Genomic DNA, 16,268 nt, shown 5'->3' with positions numbered 1-16,268 from the left:
CAAATTATTATAGCTCTTGGCATAGGCTAGTCAGATTCTAAGCTGTTCGTGTCTCATGCCTTTCACTCAGAGCAGTGAACAGTGTGGCAATTTCAGGGCTCCCTATGGTGTGAGAACAAGCTTTCTGACTGAGAGCACAGTGTCTCCACTAGAGCATTGACCCTTGTGATCCACCACTACAACAATCCTCTCTCCTTACAACACTCATTCCCAACAAGAGAGATGCCTCCACAGGTGTGTGCATGCCTTGCTTGTCAGGGGGTTGAGGATGTCCATTCTTTCTGGTGACATGCGACAGTGTTCATCAGAAGCCTTAGAGATGGGCTGTTACCAAGAAATTCTATTTCTATGAATTTATTTTAAGGAGATATTAAAGAAGTTCTGAAAAGATGAACAAGATTAAAGATTATCTTTAAGAATGGGTTAAAGATAATATGAAAATGTCTTTAAAATGGAAGCAGCCTAAGTGAGGATTTGGGATAATATATTAATGTAATGTAATGTTGTGCAACCATTACTAATAACTTTGCTTTAGAAGCACATGGTATATAAGTGTTCACACTCAGAAGTGGTGAAATGGTGAATTTTATATTATGTATGTTTTACCAAAATAAGAAAAAGTGTTCACGAATATGTTTAAATGAAAAAACCAGTTGCAAAATAGAATGTAGTCATTTCTCACATTCGTGTGCAGAAATGCATCCTAAAATGGTAACAGCTATGTTCTTTGCTTATTGCAAGAGATTTTTTTATTCTTCTCTTTCCTGCCTATATTTCCTAATTTTTCTCCTCCTCCTCTTCTCCTCCTCCTATTCTCCTACTTCTTCTTCTTTCTATATTTCCTAATTCTTCTTTCCTAATTACATGTAAACTATGGGGGGAATGAATAAGCTATCTAAAGCAATTGGAGGAGATAACTTTTCTCCTCCAGTTATTTATATAACTTTTTAGTTGAGGTTCAGTTAGTTCTGTTATTAAGTAGAAAGATAACTCATGCAGAAGGAAATAGTGAATTCATTAAAATATGGAGCCCAATTCCACTAATATGGATGTCTAATCAGATTACAACATTGAGGTATTAAACAATTAGACAATAGAAACATTTCTGTGTTGTGTAAGCACTTGATAGTTTTTTCTATGAGATTGTTCATAATGTAATGCAAAAATAAGGGGTAGGGTAGAACTGCTCTGGAAATGGTAATCCAAACTTTTAAAAAATAGAGACTATAGTAAAACTCTTCAGTAATGAGGTTGTGGAATGAGTGAATCTTGATTAAAGCTCTGTTCGAATGAGAACAGAGTCTCTAAACTATTACCAAATTGCTTGGTACAGGTCCAGTTACTTTGGCAATTTACTCCAGGGTATAATTTGTAGAAATTGATTATTAATACATTCAAGCATATCGTATCTCTGGTCAATTTAACAGAGGTTTAACTGAGTACTGACTATGCATCAAGGACTGATGCTAGATGTACAAAAGATAAAAAGGCAGGGCTCCTTTCCTCAAAGTGTATGTCAGGTTTACTTTATCAAACAGTAAGGTGCCCAAAATCCATCACCAAGCAAGTAGATGAAGGATATTTATGGCCCAAAGAGGTTTCCCTGGACAGATGTTCCCCCTCCCAGTCACCCTCAGGATAGTTGGAACACAGGGTTGTCACAACCCTACCCAAAGAAAATACCTAAGTGTGTTCAGCTTGGAAGAAATTACTGTTTCTTATAAAGTTTTGGCGTATCTTACTATTCCAATCAAGGAACTACCCAATCACCTTATCTCAAAGTGTAAAATGTGAAATGTGGGAAGTCACCTAGATCTATTCACTACTTATACCTATTTGAAATGCCTTACAAAATGATGCTATCTACTCTAAGTGAATCATTGTGCAGTATACGCATGTATTGAAACAACATACTGTGCCCCACAAATATGTACAAGTAAATGTTAAAATATTTTGAATCCAAAAAAAAAAGATGTTCTTTACCAAAAAACAGAGAGAAGTTGCCAGATGGTGCGCTGCAACATGCTGCTCAGTGTATCTTGTGTCTGCTGGTGTGGTCCCAGGAGGCAGACTGCCGTGCTGCTGTTCCCAGTCTCTGCCTGGCTGTGTGTGCTTTTTGTTTAACTTTCTGTGCTCCCTTTAAACCAACTCTACAAGGAAGGTGATGATCATAGTACAAGGGTACTTCAAAATGTTCATGGAAAGATTCATATTATCTTGAATTCTGCTTTCCACAAACTTTTTGAAGTATTCTTGCACTTCTGTCATTAGAGAAGTTGCAAAGAGTAAATGAGATCATGTGTCAAATTGCCTTAGGACAGTGACTTAGAACAGAATTGCCCCTAGTAATTTCTCAGCACACATAAGCTAAATAGTAGGAGTCACACTGGTGATAGTAATAAAATAAAATTTTATGTACAAGAATTTTAACTTTTTTTAAATTTAAAAATTTACAGCCGTGAAACACACAAAATCGCAGTGTTTTACATTGCTGAAGGTCAAGAAGACAAGTGCTCAATCCTCTCCAATGAAAGAGGAAGCCAAGCATACGAAGACTTTGTTGCCGGACTTGGGTGGGAGGTAATTCATTTCATTCAGTAGGTGTTTTGTGACCAACACTACTTAATGATATTTATAAATTAGGCATTGATTATGTAAGTTTTTGCATATGTTTCTGTATTCACATACAGCATGGATGGAGTTCTGGAATTGAAGAATATATTGAATTTGATCTTCCATTAGTTGCTTTTCAGCACTTTATACATGAACTTTTGTTTCCCCTTAACTTTCCTCCCAGCATTTTTTCATTTGCTTTTTGTCAGAACCGAATAGTCAGTTGGGCTCACGTAGCCATAGAGAGTTTGTAGTAAGAGCAGACAGCTGTGGGCAGAGACACAATGGCTTTGGCCACAATATGGAGATTGGAGAAGCAGTCAGTGATTTGATGAGGAAAACAGGGCCGGCCCGGTGGCGCACTGCTACAGTGCGCCGCTTGAGAAGCGCGGCAGCGCTCCCGNCCGTTGCCGGTCCCGGTCCGGGCTCGACACTGAGGGTTGCGATCCATTGCCGGTCACGAAAAAAGACAAAAAGACAAAAAAAAAAAAAAAAAAAGAGGAGGAAAATGTTGGATGAAGTTAGAAGTTGAATGAAAACAGAATATGGTAGCCATGACGGTGTAGCTGTCAACTTATTTCACAAAAGTAGACCCCAGGATAATTGATATTGAAAAAGATTTTTTTTCTTTACTAAGTGATACTCTGACATACAGATGTATACATTTATACACATGTTATTTCACAAAAGTAGACCCCAGGATAATTGATATTGAAAAAGATTTTTTTTCTTTACTAAATGATACTCTGACATACAGATGTATACATTTATACACATGCACACACACACACACACACACACACGTATCTGTCTCCCAGGAACATAAATCTAAAGGAAAATATATCTCCAGAATCTGAAAGAAATCAGAGTAGTTAAAATAGAAATCAATATATCTAAAATAATTTTCTTACTTTTTATTACTTTGGTTTCTTAGTTGTCTGTGCTGTAGGAAACTCTCAGGGTGCATAAGTGCAACTTTCCTCAGAGAGGTCAGTGTTAGCAAGGGGACTGACATAGAGATGGGGCCAGGGTAAGAGTGTTACAGAAAGAACTTAGCAAGGAAAACTACAAACACTTGGGAGGTTGGAGAGTCAGGAAGTTTATTACACTAGCAGGGCCCAGGTGAACTCACGTTCCAAAATCCTGGGACCCTGAATGCAAGCAGGGTTGCAGTTATATACTTTTCTTAGGCAGGCATGCAGGCTTTCTTATTGGTCCTGTCTGTATCTAGGCAAAGTCACACAGACGGGGGACTTGAGCAGGCAGCTGTTCAGGAGCAGGAAGTGACCCATTTTCACAGACTAGGGTCTTCAGCAGGCAGCTTCTGCAAAACAGGCAGGCCGCAAGGTTACAGAAGCTGAACATGCTGTAGAGCTAGGGCTAGGGCCTGGAGCTCGCAGACCCCTTGAGCCCATTCACAAACAGTTCACATGCAGGTCTACGAGCTAGGTAACGAGACAAAACGGTCCTTGGCGCCTTGGCTGAAGTAGGATAGTCTTTATTCAGCACACTCACACGTCTAAGAGCTAAGCAGTCCACAGAGAAACTCAAAAACTCAACTGCTACCGGCAAAGTCCAAAGAAAAACTGAAACTGAGCGGCTGCGGCCAGCAGAGTAAACATGCTCTATTGTTAGAGGGGTGCTCTCTTCCACCAGCCTGCTTCACAAACTGCAGAACACACACAAGCAGTTAACTAGAAAGATACATGGGTGCACATGCTCACCAACTCCACCCACACACAACTTGTTTGCAAGAAATGTGGAGGGAGCCTGACTAAATTATCCTATTTTCCCCACAGATGCAAACAACAGATTAACCACTAAACCAATCTTAGGGGTTTTCTGCAAATAAGCACATTCCAGATGCAAGGTTACAGGAACAAATGGCCTTAGTTAAAATCACTTTTTAGACTCCAAACATTCCCCCCCTTTTATGCTCTCTTAAACCTTTGAGTGAGCATAACTTTATTTGGTATTGCTTTCAAGGTCAGGATCACTTCAGGGAGGCAAAGTCTGTTAAAGCCACCAGGCTATTAGCCGTTCTTTTTTTTTTTAACCAAAGTTTCTATAGTGGCATTAATGCTGTGCATTAATAAAGGAAGTAAGCAGGGCAGGATTATACAGGTGCCCGACATGAATATAACTGCTTCTATTACTGTTTTAAATCCTTTAAACATATTAAGCCAACAACCCAAAATTCCCTTGAGATTTATTCTCAACCATTTTCGAATGGGAATATGTGTCAAGTTTTACTTATTAGGGGCCCCCCAGAAATCCAGCAGTTTGATACATTTAAGGTTTGAGCTGTTGTGGACAGTAAAAGACCTGTCCCGGCTTTAACATTAATTTTGGTGTAACATAGGCGTTTGTGGTGGGTGCCCGGAGGGAGGCGGGCTTTAGGTCTAGATGAGGCTCCCTTGAGTGTTTAAAACACATACTGCCATTAACAAATGGCTAAAAGACATTCTGCTATTAGAAGGTACAGAGTGTTGAGCTTTTCCTACATTATTACACTCTCTTGGGGGCAGCCATTGTTAATTTTACAGCAAATACCAAGTAAGAAGTATAATAAAAACTAACGGCAAGGGATGACAAACACGTATTATGTTCCATGATGGCAAAATCCTCAGGCTTCAGCCGTTTGTGTACCGTCCAGTTTCCGGTGTGGCCAGAGCAGGGCAGTGATGATCTATGGAATGCCTCTGGAACTGGACCTTGAGCGGGTTGGATGGATCAGCCTTCACAGATCATGAGGTGGTGCTGCCTGAGAAGGCTGCCTGTTGTACCCATGTGTGGTGGATCCAGGGAGTTAGTCCTGCAACTTTAACTGCAGTGGGGGTAGTTAATACAATTACATATGGTCCCTACCCAGGTTGGCTTTCATGGACTCTTTTTTTTTTTTTATGCACACTGAGTTACCAGGCTGAAACTGATGGGCCCAACTCCCTAAAGGGATAGGAGTTCCTTCTAAAACTGTCTTAGTTACCTGTTTAAAGGTTTTGGCCAATTAACTGCAATTATTGTGACATTTTTATCTCTGCTAGCTGGTGGGGGTTCCCCTGCATGTTAGTTATAAGTGGGGATGGACTTTCATACATAATCTCAAAGAATATTCTGTTGGTTCTGTCATACCTTGGACCCGTAACAAGGCTGAGGGAAGCATATCTACCCAGAAGAGCCCCGTCTTTTGACACAGCTTAGCCAATGTGGTTTTTCGGGTCTGGTTCATGTGCTCCACTTTTCCTGAACTTTGTGGCCTATATACTGTATGAAGTTTTCATTTTATTCTCAGCATTTTGGCCAGCCCTTGGATAATTTCTGTAACAAAAGCCAGTCCATTGTAAGATTTTATGGTTAAAGGGGAGCCCGTATGTAGGGACCACTCCCCTTAAAAGGGACTTTGTGACCTCTCGGGCCTGTTTAGACCGTGTGGGCAACACCTCAGTTCATCCATTGAAGGTACATATTACTACCAGCAAGTATTTATAGCCTCTGCTGGGCTTTACTTCAGTAAAGTCCACTACCAAGTCCTTGAAGGGTGATGTTTCAATTGGCTGGACTGCGGGGACCAGTTGGGGTCCTTGCTTGGCATTATCTTAGATGCAGGTCAGGCATCGTGAGCTGATCTTGGCACGAAGAAAAAAAAAGCTAGCTTTGGGATGAAATAGTAGCATCTCAGCTTGGTTTTCAGAGCCGTTTTTCCCCAGTTCGTTAGTTCATGATACTCCAGAACCAGCTGGTGGGCTAATCGCTGAGGAACCATCGGTCAGCGATTTGGGAGCTTTCACCATCCTTCAGGAGTCTTGATCCCACCTTTTTCTTCTGTGCATTGAGCCTCCTCTTTTGTATACTTTATTTTCTGTGCTGTTTTTGGTACCAGCATGATCTTGGCAGTTTTCTCCATGCTTTTGGGAGGCCCTTTTTGGGCAGCTGCTCTTTTGACTGTCGGATTGGCCAATTTCCTTCACTGATCCTGTCAGTGCCCCTCTGATGGCCTTTGCAGTGTATAAGGGCCACTTGGGTAGGTTCCCAAACTACTTTGAGAAGCTGAAGAATTTCTCCTCTGTTTTTAATTGTTTTCCCTCCTGCTGTTAGTAGGCTTCTTTCTTTGTACAAAGTTCCATGGACATGCAAGGTTGCAAAGGCATATTTAAAGTCAGTATAAATGTTGACCAGTTTTCCTTTTGAGAGTTTAAGTGCCTGAATGAGTGCCCACAGTTCTGCCCATTGTGCTGACCAACCCCCCTTAGGTAGGGGCTCTGTCTTTATTAATTTTTTTATAAGTTGTTACTGCATATCCAGCCCTTCGTTGTCCCCCCTTGATGTAACTGCTCCCGTCTGTAAACAGTTCCATGTTTGGATCAGTCAGAGGCAGGTCTGTCAAATCAGGCCTGCTGGAGTATATTTCATTTATCAGTTTCTCACCGTCATGGTCCAGGGAGCCAGACTCAGCAGGCAGGAGCATGGCTGGATTCAGAGTCTGCACTGTTTCAAGTCGTACCTGGGGGTTTTCACAGAGGAGTCCCTGATAATGAGTCATCCTGGAGTTGGTCATTTGTACCCCCAACTGCATATGGGACCTTCACATTGAAACTTCGTCCTTTTGACCTGAGAATGGAGCCACCAGGCTGGTGTCTACAGAATGTTCTGCTCCAGTGTCCAACATAATAGTCATAGGTTGGACCCCTATTATTATCTTGACCATGGCCTCCTGGGGACCTGGGAACAGGGAGCCCAGTCTTTCCTAGTCTGAGTCCAGCCCTGCAAAGCTGATGAGATCCTGGACCTCATGTCTCACCAGTCCAGATTTGTACTTCTTTCTTCCAGAGTGTGCCTTGTTTTGTGTCATTGCTTGGGATTTCTCCCTGCTTTTTTTGTTGAAGTCACATTTTGGTGCCATGTCTAGTACAGCATCTCTTGCCCAGGTCTCAGGATCCTTGGCAGCTGAGGGTGCCTGGTATTGCAACCACTGTTTAGCACCAGTCAGAATGCATTGCCATTCCTTGATGTTGAAGAGGGTGAAGAGTAGCTGACAGGCTTCCAAGGTGGATTGATGGTAGAATAGGTCTGCACACTATTATCTGGATTGATCTGATGTAGGCCTGGGGTCCCCTGTAGGGGCGTCTGGAGGGCTATAGCTTGTTGTGCAGACAGGAGTCATCTCCCGACCAATTCAGGACTTCCAGGACTTTTAGGGCTTTCTGGCAACAATGCCAGTGGGGCCGATGAAACTGATGCTGGGGGTTGTCTGGCACTGGGTGTCTGATGCCAAGTGGCCCATGAAGGAGTGGGGTACAATGGAGTCAAGAACTTTTCATCTGGGTCCCCTTAACATATAGGCCTTTTTATTTCTTTGTGGTTGTGCTTTGACTTTTGCACTGTTTGTACAGCAAGGAGCTTACTCTTTCTCTTATGAACACAGAACCGGACCCAGGGTGGCAGAGTCATAGCTATAGTCAACCAGGAGTCTATGTTGGAAACTGGTCAGAGTGCCCTGGTTCCCCTGTAATAACCTCATACATTGCTCACACCTTTTGAAGGTTTAGTGTCCCTTCTGAAGGCCACCCAACTCCAAAAGCAGGTCATTCTACCTCACATAGGGTCCAGAGCTTTTCAGAGGTTAGCCCTTGAAAGTTTTTTAACATACATTCAAGGACAGTAAGTTTAAAAGTGCTTGTTTCTATGTTTAACTTTAGCCTCTTTTACTTATTTTAAATGTTTATCTCAATTTAACAAACAACAAAGTCTTTGGGCAAAAAAAACCCAGTAGCTTAAAGGAGGTATGTACTAGTGCATAACTTGGATCCCTTTCCTGATGGTAAAGTGTACACTGAGTTTTAAATATTAAACATTATAAACCATTAAACCACTACACATTAGACACTGTTAGACACTAGAGGGCATTCAGACATTAATTATCAGATAGGTACAAAGACTTTGATTATGTGTGTTTCCCTTCCCTGCAATGGAGCTGCAAGACAAACAAGGGAAGGGAGCCCTCCTTCTCCCAGAGGAGGAGGAAGACCACACAGGTGTCCTCCTGGCCACACCTCTCGTGGGAACCATTGAGCTCGTCTTGGCTAAAGGTGTGCCTATATAAACTCCGTGCCTGGTTCAGTCCATCTTTGGACTGAAATCACCATTGTGCCCTACGACATAGCCATGGAACCGCAGGTTAGGTCCCACTTGGACACTGTGTTTATCGCTTGCTGCCATAAACATTTCACATTCACTCACGCACTCATAAAGATGTTAAGGTACCTTTCCCTCCCCCAATCCTAACCTAAATTCCCAGATGGGTGTCTTAAACAGAGGTACCTCAGATCACACAACCAGATCCCAAACCACATGGACCTCAGTATGAGGTCCATTACCCAGATGGACGTCCTTAATCAGGCCCTTAGAAGGACCGTTTCGGGAGGTTATCAAGCTCCCCTTCCTCCTGGAGGCAGGCCTTACCTGAACTTAAGGATTGGGGTGGCCTACCTGTTGTTCTGAAGGCCACAGGGGTCTGGCTGTTCCTCTCCATTGAGTCCAGTCAGACAAGTGCTCCCAAAAATCAGTGAGGGCCCAAAAGACCCAAAGCCCCAAACCAATAGATGGGAGGTACCTCCCTCAGTACTCCAGGGCCCCACCAACTTAGCAGGCAGCCCTGCCTGGACCAGTGGCACAAAGGGCCAGTCTGGAGTTTCCTGCCATCTTGTTTCATTTCATGGCCAATGCACTAAAATGTTAAAGAAAGAACTTGGCAAGGAAAACTTCAGACACTTGGAAGTTTGGAGAGTCAGGAAGTTTATTACGCTAGTGGGACCCAGGTGAACTCACGTTCCAAAACCCTGGGGCCCTGAATGCAGGCAGTTTTATACTTTTCTTAGGCAGGCATGCAGGCTTTCTTATTGGTCCTGTCTGTATCTAGGCAAAGTCACACAGACTGGGGACTTGAGCAGGCAGCTGTACAGGGGCAGGAAGTGACCCATTTTCACAGACTAGGGTCTTGAGTAGGCAGCTTCTCTGAAACAGGCAGGCTGCAAGGTTACAGAAGCTGAAGATGCAAACAACTGATTAACCACTAAACCAACTCTTAGGAGTTTTCTGCAAATAAGCACATTCCAGCTGCAAGGTTACATGAACAAATGGCCTTAGTTAAAATCATTTTTAGACCCCCAACAAGAGTACCTCAAGGTCAAAATCATATACTTTCTAAAAAGGCAATTGATTTTAGTCTAAAAGAGTTATTGCTCTTCCAATAAATCTTTGTTCTTATTACTAATATGGTTACTTCTTATTTGTCATAGGATATATTTATTGTCAAACTAATATATATTTTTAAACCATCCATTCTCAACTAGAGTTTTAAGACTAGAACATTACTAATTCAGAGTGTATGTTGATTGTATTTGGCACGGAAGAGATTCTTCTATTTCTTTCTTTCATGTGTGTTAGAATTGGTGCTTTACTAAAAGAATACTAGTCTATGAGAAGTAAAAATATTTGGACAGAGGTGAACATTCAGGCCCTAACTTTAAAATGAATTATATTCATGAATTATAGGCTTTCAGCAGTGTGTAAATTGGAACAACCCTATCGAAAGGTAGTTTGGCAATGGCTGCTAAATTGTGTAACATCTGTACCCCTTTACCCAATGTCTTAGTGTACTCCTTTGAGTGCTCCTTCTGGTTTGAGAAAACAGAACACCCCACAAATCCATCAATAAGGAAACGTGTGTGTGTGTGTGTGTGTGTGTGTGTGTGTGTGTGTGTGTGTGTGTGTATGCATGAATACATATATACACATGCATACTTTTATGTCCATACAGGCATATATATAAGCCAAAAATTTTTTTTTTTTTTCCTTTTTACTGACCGGCAACGGGATCGCAACCCTCGGTGTTGTGCCCACACCGCGCTCAGCCAGTGAGCAGGAACCAGTCTCCACATGGGATCCGAACCCTCGGTGGGAGCGCTGCCACACTCTCAAGCGGCGCACTGTCCAGTGCACCACCGGGCCAGCCCATGCCAAAATTTTGATAGTGCTTTTCTTCAGTTGGTAGAATGAAGGAGCACTTTCATTTTAATGTTCTTTATTTCCTTAGTATTTTAATTCTGTCTAACTATTACATTTGTTTGTTATCAGAAAGAAAGATACAGAAATGAAAATAATTAGTTTTTAAAAAAATCTGCATTCCTGATCAGTGAATAAGAACAACCCATGTTTGACCCTCACTCTCTTTCCTCTTTGTGACCTTTGTCAGGTGGATCTCTCTACCCACTGTGGGTTCATGGGTGGCCTTCAGCGCAATGGCAGCACTGGGCAGACAGCCCCTTACTATGCTACCTCGACTGTGGAAGTGATTTTCCATGTTTCCACTCGGATGCCATCAGACTCAGATGATTCACTCACCAAAAAGGTAAGGGGCCTCCTGGGGGACTATTCTTAGCTGCCCTGATTTGTAGGTGGGACTCTCCTAGGACTGGACAAAGACTAGGGCATAACATGCACTGAGACCAATTTCTTCTGGACTCAACACTAGTGTTGCTCTTCCTCAGGCTACAGTTGTGGTTAATCTGAGCAATAAAGAAATATCTGAAAGGCAGTTAATCATTTGAGTCTTAAATCCTGAAATTAAACTTTAAGAAAAGGAATGGTCTTAAGTGTTGTTGCTTTTGGATCTTTCCTTCATGAATTTACTGACAGAAAATAACATTTATGACTTCATAGGTTGGCAGAGGTCACAAAATATAATGACCTTTATGATGAATGTGGGGCTCCAGGAAAGCAGGCCCTGCTCGGGCTTGCTGCGGGGAATTTGGCAATGTCTTTCAACACGATCAGTGCAGGCATGCCCCTGCCGGGCAGCTCTGCCTGCCCTGCTCCCTTTTGTTCTCCTTCATCTTGCCCTGTAGGCAGTTTTCCCTAGAATTCAAAGGAAACCTAGTCCACCCCTGAGGAAAGCACCCTAGGGGAACATGGTCCTGTACTTTCTAACCTGCAGGATATTCACCTCAGGTGACCCTGTGTTAGAAGGGAGGAGCACCTTAATAGAAGAGGAATTTTAGTCTGGGAATAAAACCTAGTAATCTGATCTACTTCTGTAAGTTTCTAGGTGAGAAGAGAGTCCCAGCGCAACTGTGATTTGCACTTACCTGACCTCTAGCGGGTGGGGAAGCCTAGAATCCCAACCTCACATCCACACTCTTCCTACCACATAGGTGCGAGGAACTGAGGACAGCAGCTCAGACGCTGACCAAGGCAGTCTATTAGGGAGTCTAGTGTGGCAGTGATAGCCAGGCCTTGCAGACAGGTGGACCTGTGCTCAAGTATATATCCACTTATTTCACCAGCCTGTACCTCAGTTTCCCATCTATTAAATGAGATTAAAAACACAGCCTGCGTCACAGGGTTGTTGAGTGAAGTCCATGAGATAATGCCGGTAACATTGCTTAGCATAGTGCCTGATGAGATCTCTCTGACCGTCAGCCCTCATCGTTGCCCACTGGTCTAATTGATTTTTTCTCATTCCCCATTAGCCAGATGATTGATATTGGCCGAAGGCCTCACTGTACCTGTCTTATTTCTTTTCTCTGTGATTTTGCTTTTTCATCACTGTAGCTGCAGACGTCTGGGCTATATACATGGTGGACAACAGTGCATGTGAGATATCACAACTCGGCCTGCAGCCCAATCACAGGCAACTTTCATAGTGATCAAGCACCTCAGATGTACAAAGCACAATTTGCATTAGAAAACTCAGCAGCCTTTTGCTCCCCCAGCCCCAAATGCCATAATGGCCTACCAGGGTGGGAGCATCATAGCCAGAGGCGCTAGCCATGTGCCAGTTCCCACAGGTGCAGGAGGAGCTGCTTCTACATCTTGGGTTTTGATGGCTGCCCCTGGCTGCAGGGAACCTTGTCCTCCAAGTGTCCACTAGTATTGCAGAGTATGCAGCTTACCATGACCCTGAGCTGGGCTTACACATCTTTTTTATTTGCAGTACTTTGTAAATTGTTGCTACTCCACAAATGCCTAACCATAGTCTATGATTTTCTTATGACTGAGAATTATTCTGTTAAAGGATAGATTTATATATAAATTTTTTAAAAAATTATTTCTGAAGTAAAGTAAGATTGTTTTTTTGAGAAAAGATATACTGTCTTATTGTTAAAATGCCATGCTATAAATAATGTTCCAAGGCTTGACCTGGTTGACAGATTCCCTACTGTAATAATGAAAATTCAGCTGATACCTTTTGCAGCTCCAAGATTTAGCATCATTAGCAATAAACTCTCTTTATCAGGATGTCTCACAGCTAGACTAAAAATCAGTCACAGAAACAGCAGCCCACAGTTCCTTGTCTTATTCTAGCTAAATTGTCTCTAACAGCTTAAAAATGAGCTGCAAAATTCTAAAGTGATTCATGCTCTCTTCTGCCCCTGTCATGGGGGGACTTTTTCAATTCTGCAATCCGGTTGCAACCCCTTACTGAACTCTTGATCCTTCACTGCAGAAATTTGTTAGCTCTAGCTAGATTAGATTTTTCACAGCTAATCTAACTGCTGTAGGGGTTTGCAGAGTGGGGACAGAGCTGTGCTATTGGATTTGTCCAATTCATTTGACTCCAGGACTATAATTGCACTTATGTCTTACAAGGCTTTTATAGCCTCAGGCTGGCCAGCCACATAAAAAACAAATTGGCAGTGATACAGTACAAGTGAAAAGGGATGAAAGGCCCACATTATCAGTCTCCAGGCAGCGCTGTTCTGGCAGGAAGTTTCTTGGTTAATTTACAAATAAAACTTAGATTTTAGGATGGGCACACTGTCAGCTGAACAATGGGGATGTCAGGCCTGACTGTTACTTAGTAAAAGTAGCAGCCGGGCCCACTGAGGAGCAGGAATTCTTCAATCAAACAGACGACTCCTTCTGGAGCCAGCTGGCGATGTAATGCAATTAGTCGAGAAAAGAGGTCAGCCTATTAGGTGTGTACCATGACCAGTGTCACCAGTGGCGTGCAGCCTGGCAGCAGCAGGCAGAATGTCTCGGGTGGAGGGACATTAAAACTCTGTCAGGATGAGAAGTGGCAGGACATGGGGTTGATTTCTTAAGACTTAAGAACCAAGCATTTGTTCTGAGCCTTACAGGCATCTGGGCATCCTGGAGCCTGTTGTGCAGTTGAAGCAGTAGCTGGCGTAGCTCCATTCCAGCACGAGACTCATCAGTATCCTCTAGCACACACAAATCAGATCACCTTGACTTGTGTGCACTGACCAAACTCACTGGTGGATTTCTAATTTAAGGGCCACTCGTCAAAATTCTCTAAAATTCACAACATGGCATCTCTGTAATGAAATCCCTTTTAAATTGAGCAAACTTTGAGGTTTCCAGAGCATTCCATACAATTTGGCCAGATTAATTCTGTTTTACCTACTAGCATCCCCGTTGTAGGCAGAAAAGGGTTTATTTTTGCTCTTTGCTTCAGATTTATCAGCCAATTGATTCTGTGGCCTTAGCTCTTAGTTTTGTGATTTAGCTAATTAAACTATGATTTTCCAGAAGTCTGAGGCACATGACATTGAAAGCAGCTTTGAGATGATGAGTACTGTGTTATTACCACACAAAAATAGCCCTTCCTTAATTATAGAATTGCCACACTGGGAGGATGGGTCTATTAGTGTGATACTACTCTCCCTTGCTGTAGTTCTGAGAATACAGTTGCAAATAAAATTAGCAGAGACTTACTTGGGTTATGTAATTGAGTAACCCAATTTAGAAGGGGGAGAGTAACTGAAATTTCAATGATCACTGTACTGTACTACCTCCCAGCTAATGCTTTTCAACTTACACCTGTGGATCAAAAGGAGCTATCATAGGTTTTACGGTGCTGGCATTGGGTGGTAGCAGCACATCCAAGGGGCACTTAATAGGTAGGTTGTTCACATTCAGGCATTTGTACCAACTTTATACCAAGGGGCCCAGAACCACCCTGAGGTTGGCTCTCTTTGCAGGATAAGAGCTGTACGGTGTGAGCAAGATGCTATTCCTATTTCCCTTGAAAACATGCCTCTGTTGTGTTGTTGGTGATGCTGACTACCATGTTTTCACTCTAAAATGACTGAATTTCAGGAGTGGGTTGCCAGGTCCTTGCATGTATTATTAAAAAGAAAGAAAAGCTGTAGTACTTAAGATGAGAATAGAGAAATATAGAGAGATGTTCAGTGCTACTATGAGAACCCAGTGTTGTCTTTTTTTTAAAAAAAAAACTGTTTGTGTAATGGGTTGCTACACCTTTTCACCTTTTCACCTTTCACCTGCTACCCTTTTAGCCTTTATATGGGGGGGGGGAAGGGGGAAAGAAAAAAAGATGTACTGAGTAATTTTGTATTCAGAAAGTTGTAGATACCATTAAATTGTTCTGGATCATCATGACTTGTGCTCAAACACTTGTAGTTGCATTTGTCCGGAAGCCCATATTCAGACACAGTTGAATCGTGCACCCCTCAGTATAGGTACAAAGGTACAGGTACAAGTCTTTTTAAATAACTGGCTGGCATAGTCGTTCCCAGAAGTGAGAGCAAGAGAAGAGGTCCGGAAGCCCATATTCAGACACAGTTGAATCGTGCACCCCTCAGTATAGGTACAAAGGTATAGGTACAAGTCTTTTTAAATAACTGGCTGGCATAGTCGTTCCCAGAAGTGAGAGCAAGAGAAGAGTAAAGCAGGCACTGCGCACTTCTTCTGTAACCTTATAAATGGAAAAGAGGCCATGTGGGGGTCACCTCAGATTTTCCCTTTGTGGCCAAATAGTCTATCAAGAAAATTGTTTTATGCTAACATGTTTTAAATACATGGTATTCCAGAGCATCCTTTTTTTTTTTTTTTTTTATCTTTTATGACAAAACTAAAACATTAGCTTTGATACAACATCTCTATTTTTCTAAAATGCTTCTGAATTTAGTCATTTTTGGTGTTCATCTGTTTAGTCTTTATAATCTCATTTCTTTAAATGACACTTTCAGGCTTACTCAAATAATTTCATGTGCAGCTTTCTCCAGTTTGGGACAGTGCAGTCATTGTGCATGAGATTTATCCAGGGTGTTCATGCAACTGACAAAACTTGACCCTGAAAGAACTCTCAAAGATTCCTTCCTTGGAGGCCTTCCTGCTAAGACCCTCCTCAAAGAGGCCAGGAGTTTGTAGTTTGTTTTTGAACTTCACAGTCTCTTTCTGTATAAAACGATCCAACAAGTGAGCTAAACTATCTGAGCTATGACAATATAGTAGCTTTTGGTGTAGGCTTAGACAGCCATGGCACAGTAGAAATGGCGCTGAACTGAGCCCTGCCCAGGGTCCCAGGCCTCCTTCCCCATGCGCTGTTCACACCCCCTCGGGTAGGCGTGCCTTTGCCTTCCTGAGCCCCCATTTCTTCCTGGAAAGATAAGATAAAGATGTTGTAGTCTACCTCAGAGTGTTAGTGGGAAGATTAAACAAAACAGTATGTGTGAACATACTTTCTGTAAAATAAGGCACTCTTTAAATGCTAGGTACTAGTGTTCTTAACATATTTAAATAATATTTATTAGTTTCCTAAACAAAGGTAATTTTATACATTCTTTTATCACAAGTTTATCTTAAAAGATTTATCACAAGTTTGTTATACA

At 42.3% G+C, this 16,268-nt stretch overlaps 1 protein-coding gene across 1 annotated transcript in view; it reads left to right on the top strand.

The window, feature by feature from the left end:
- RALGAPA2 (Ral GTPase activating protein, alpha subunit 2 (catalytic)) overlaps positions 1–16,268 on the top strand; it is a 238,163-nt gene that overhangs the window by 129,020 nt on the left and 92,875 nt on the right. The window contains exons 26-27 of the mRNA XM_008581155.1: positions 2,457–2,580; positions 10,865–11,020. Coding sequence (XP_008579377.1) covers positions 2,457–2,580; positions 10,865–11,020 — 280 coding nt within the window. The remainder of the gene's footprint in view (positions 1–2,456; positions 2,581–10,864; positions 11,021–16,268) is intronic.

The sequence above is a fragment of the Galeopterus variegatus genome, unplaced genomic scaffold (assembly GCF_000696425.1).
Source record: "Galeopterus variegatus unplaced genomic scaffold, G_variegatus-3.0.2 Scaffold2283, whole genome shotgun sequence".
NCBI lineage: Eukaryota > Metazoa > Chordata > Mammalia > Dermoptera > Cynocephalidae > Galeopterus > Galeopterus variegatus.
The sequence above is the reverse complement of the archived record's forward strand: the minus strand, read 5'-3'. Positions and strand labels throughout refer to the sequence as shown.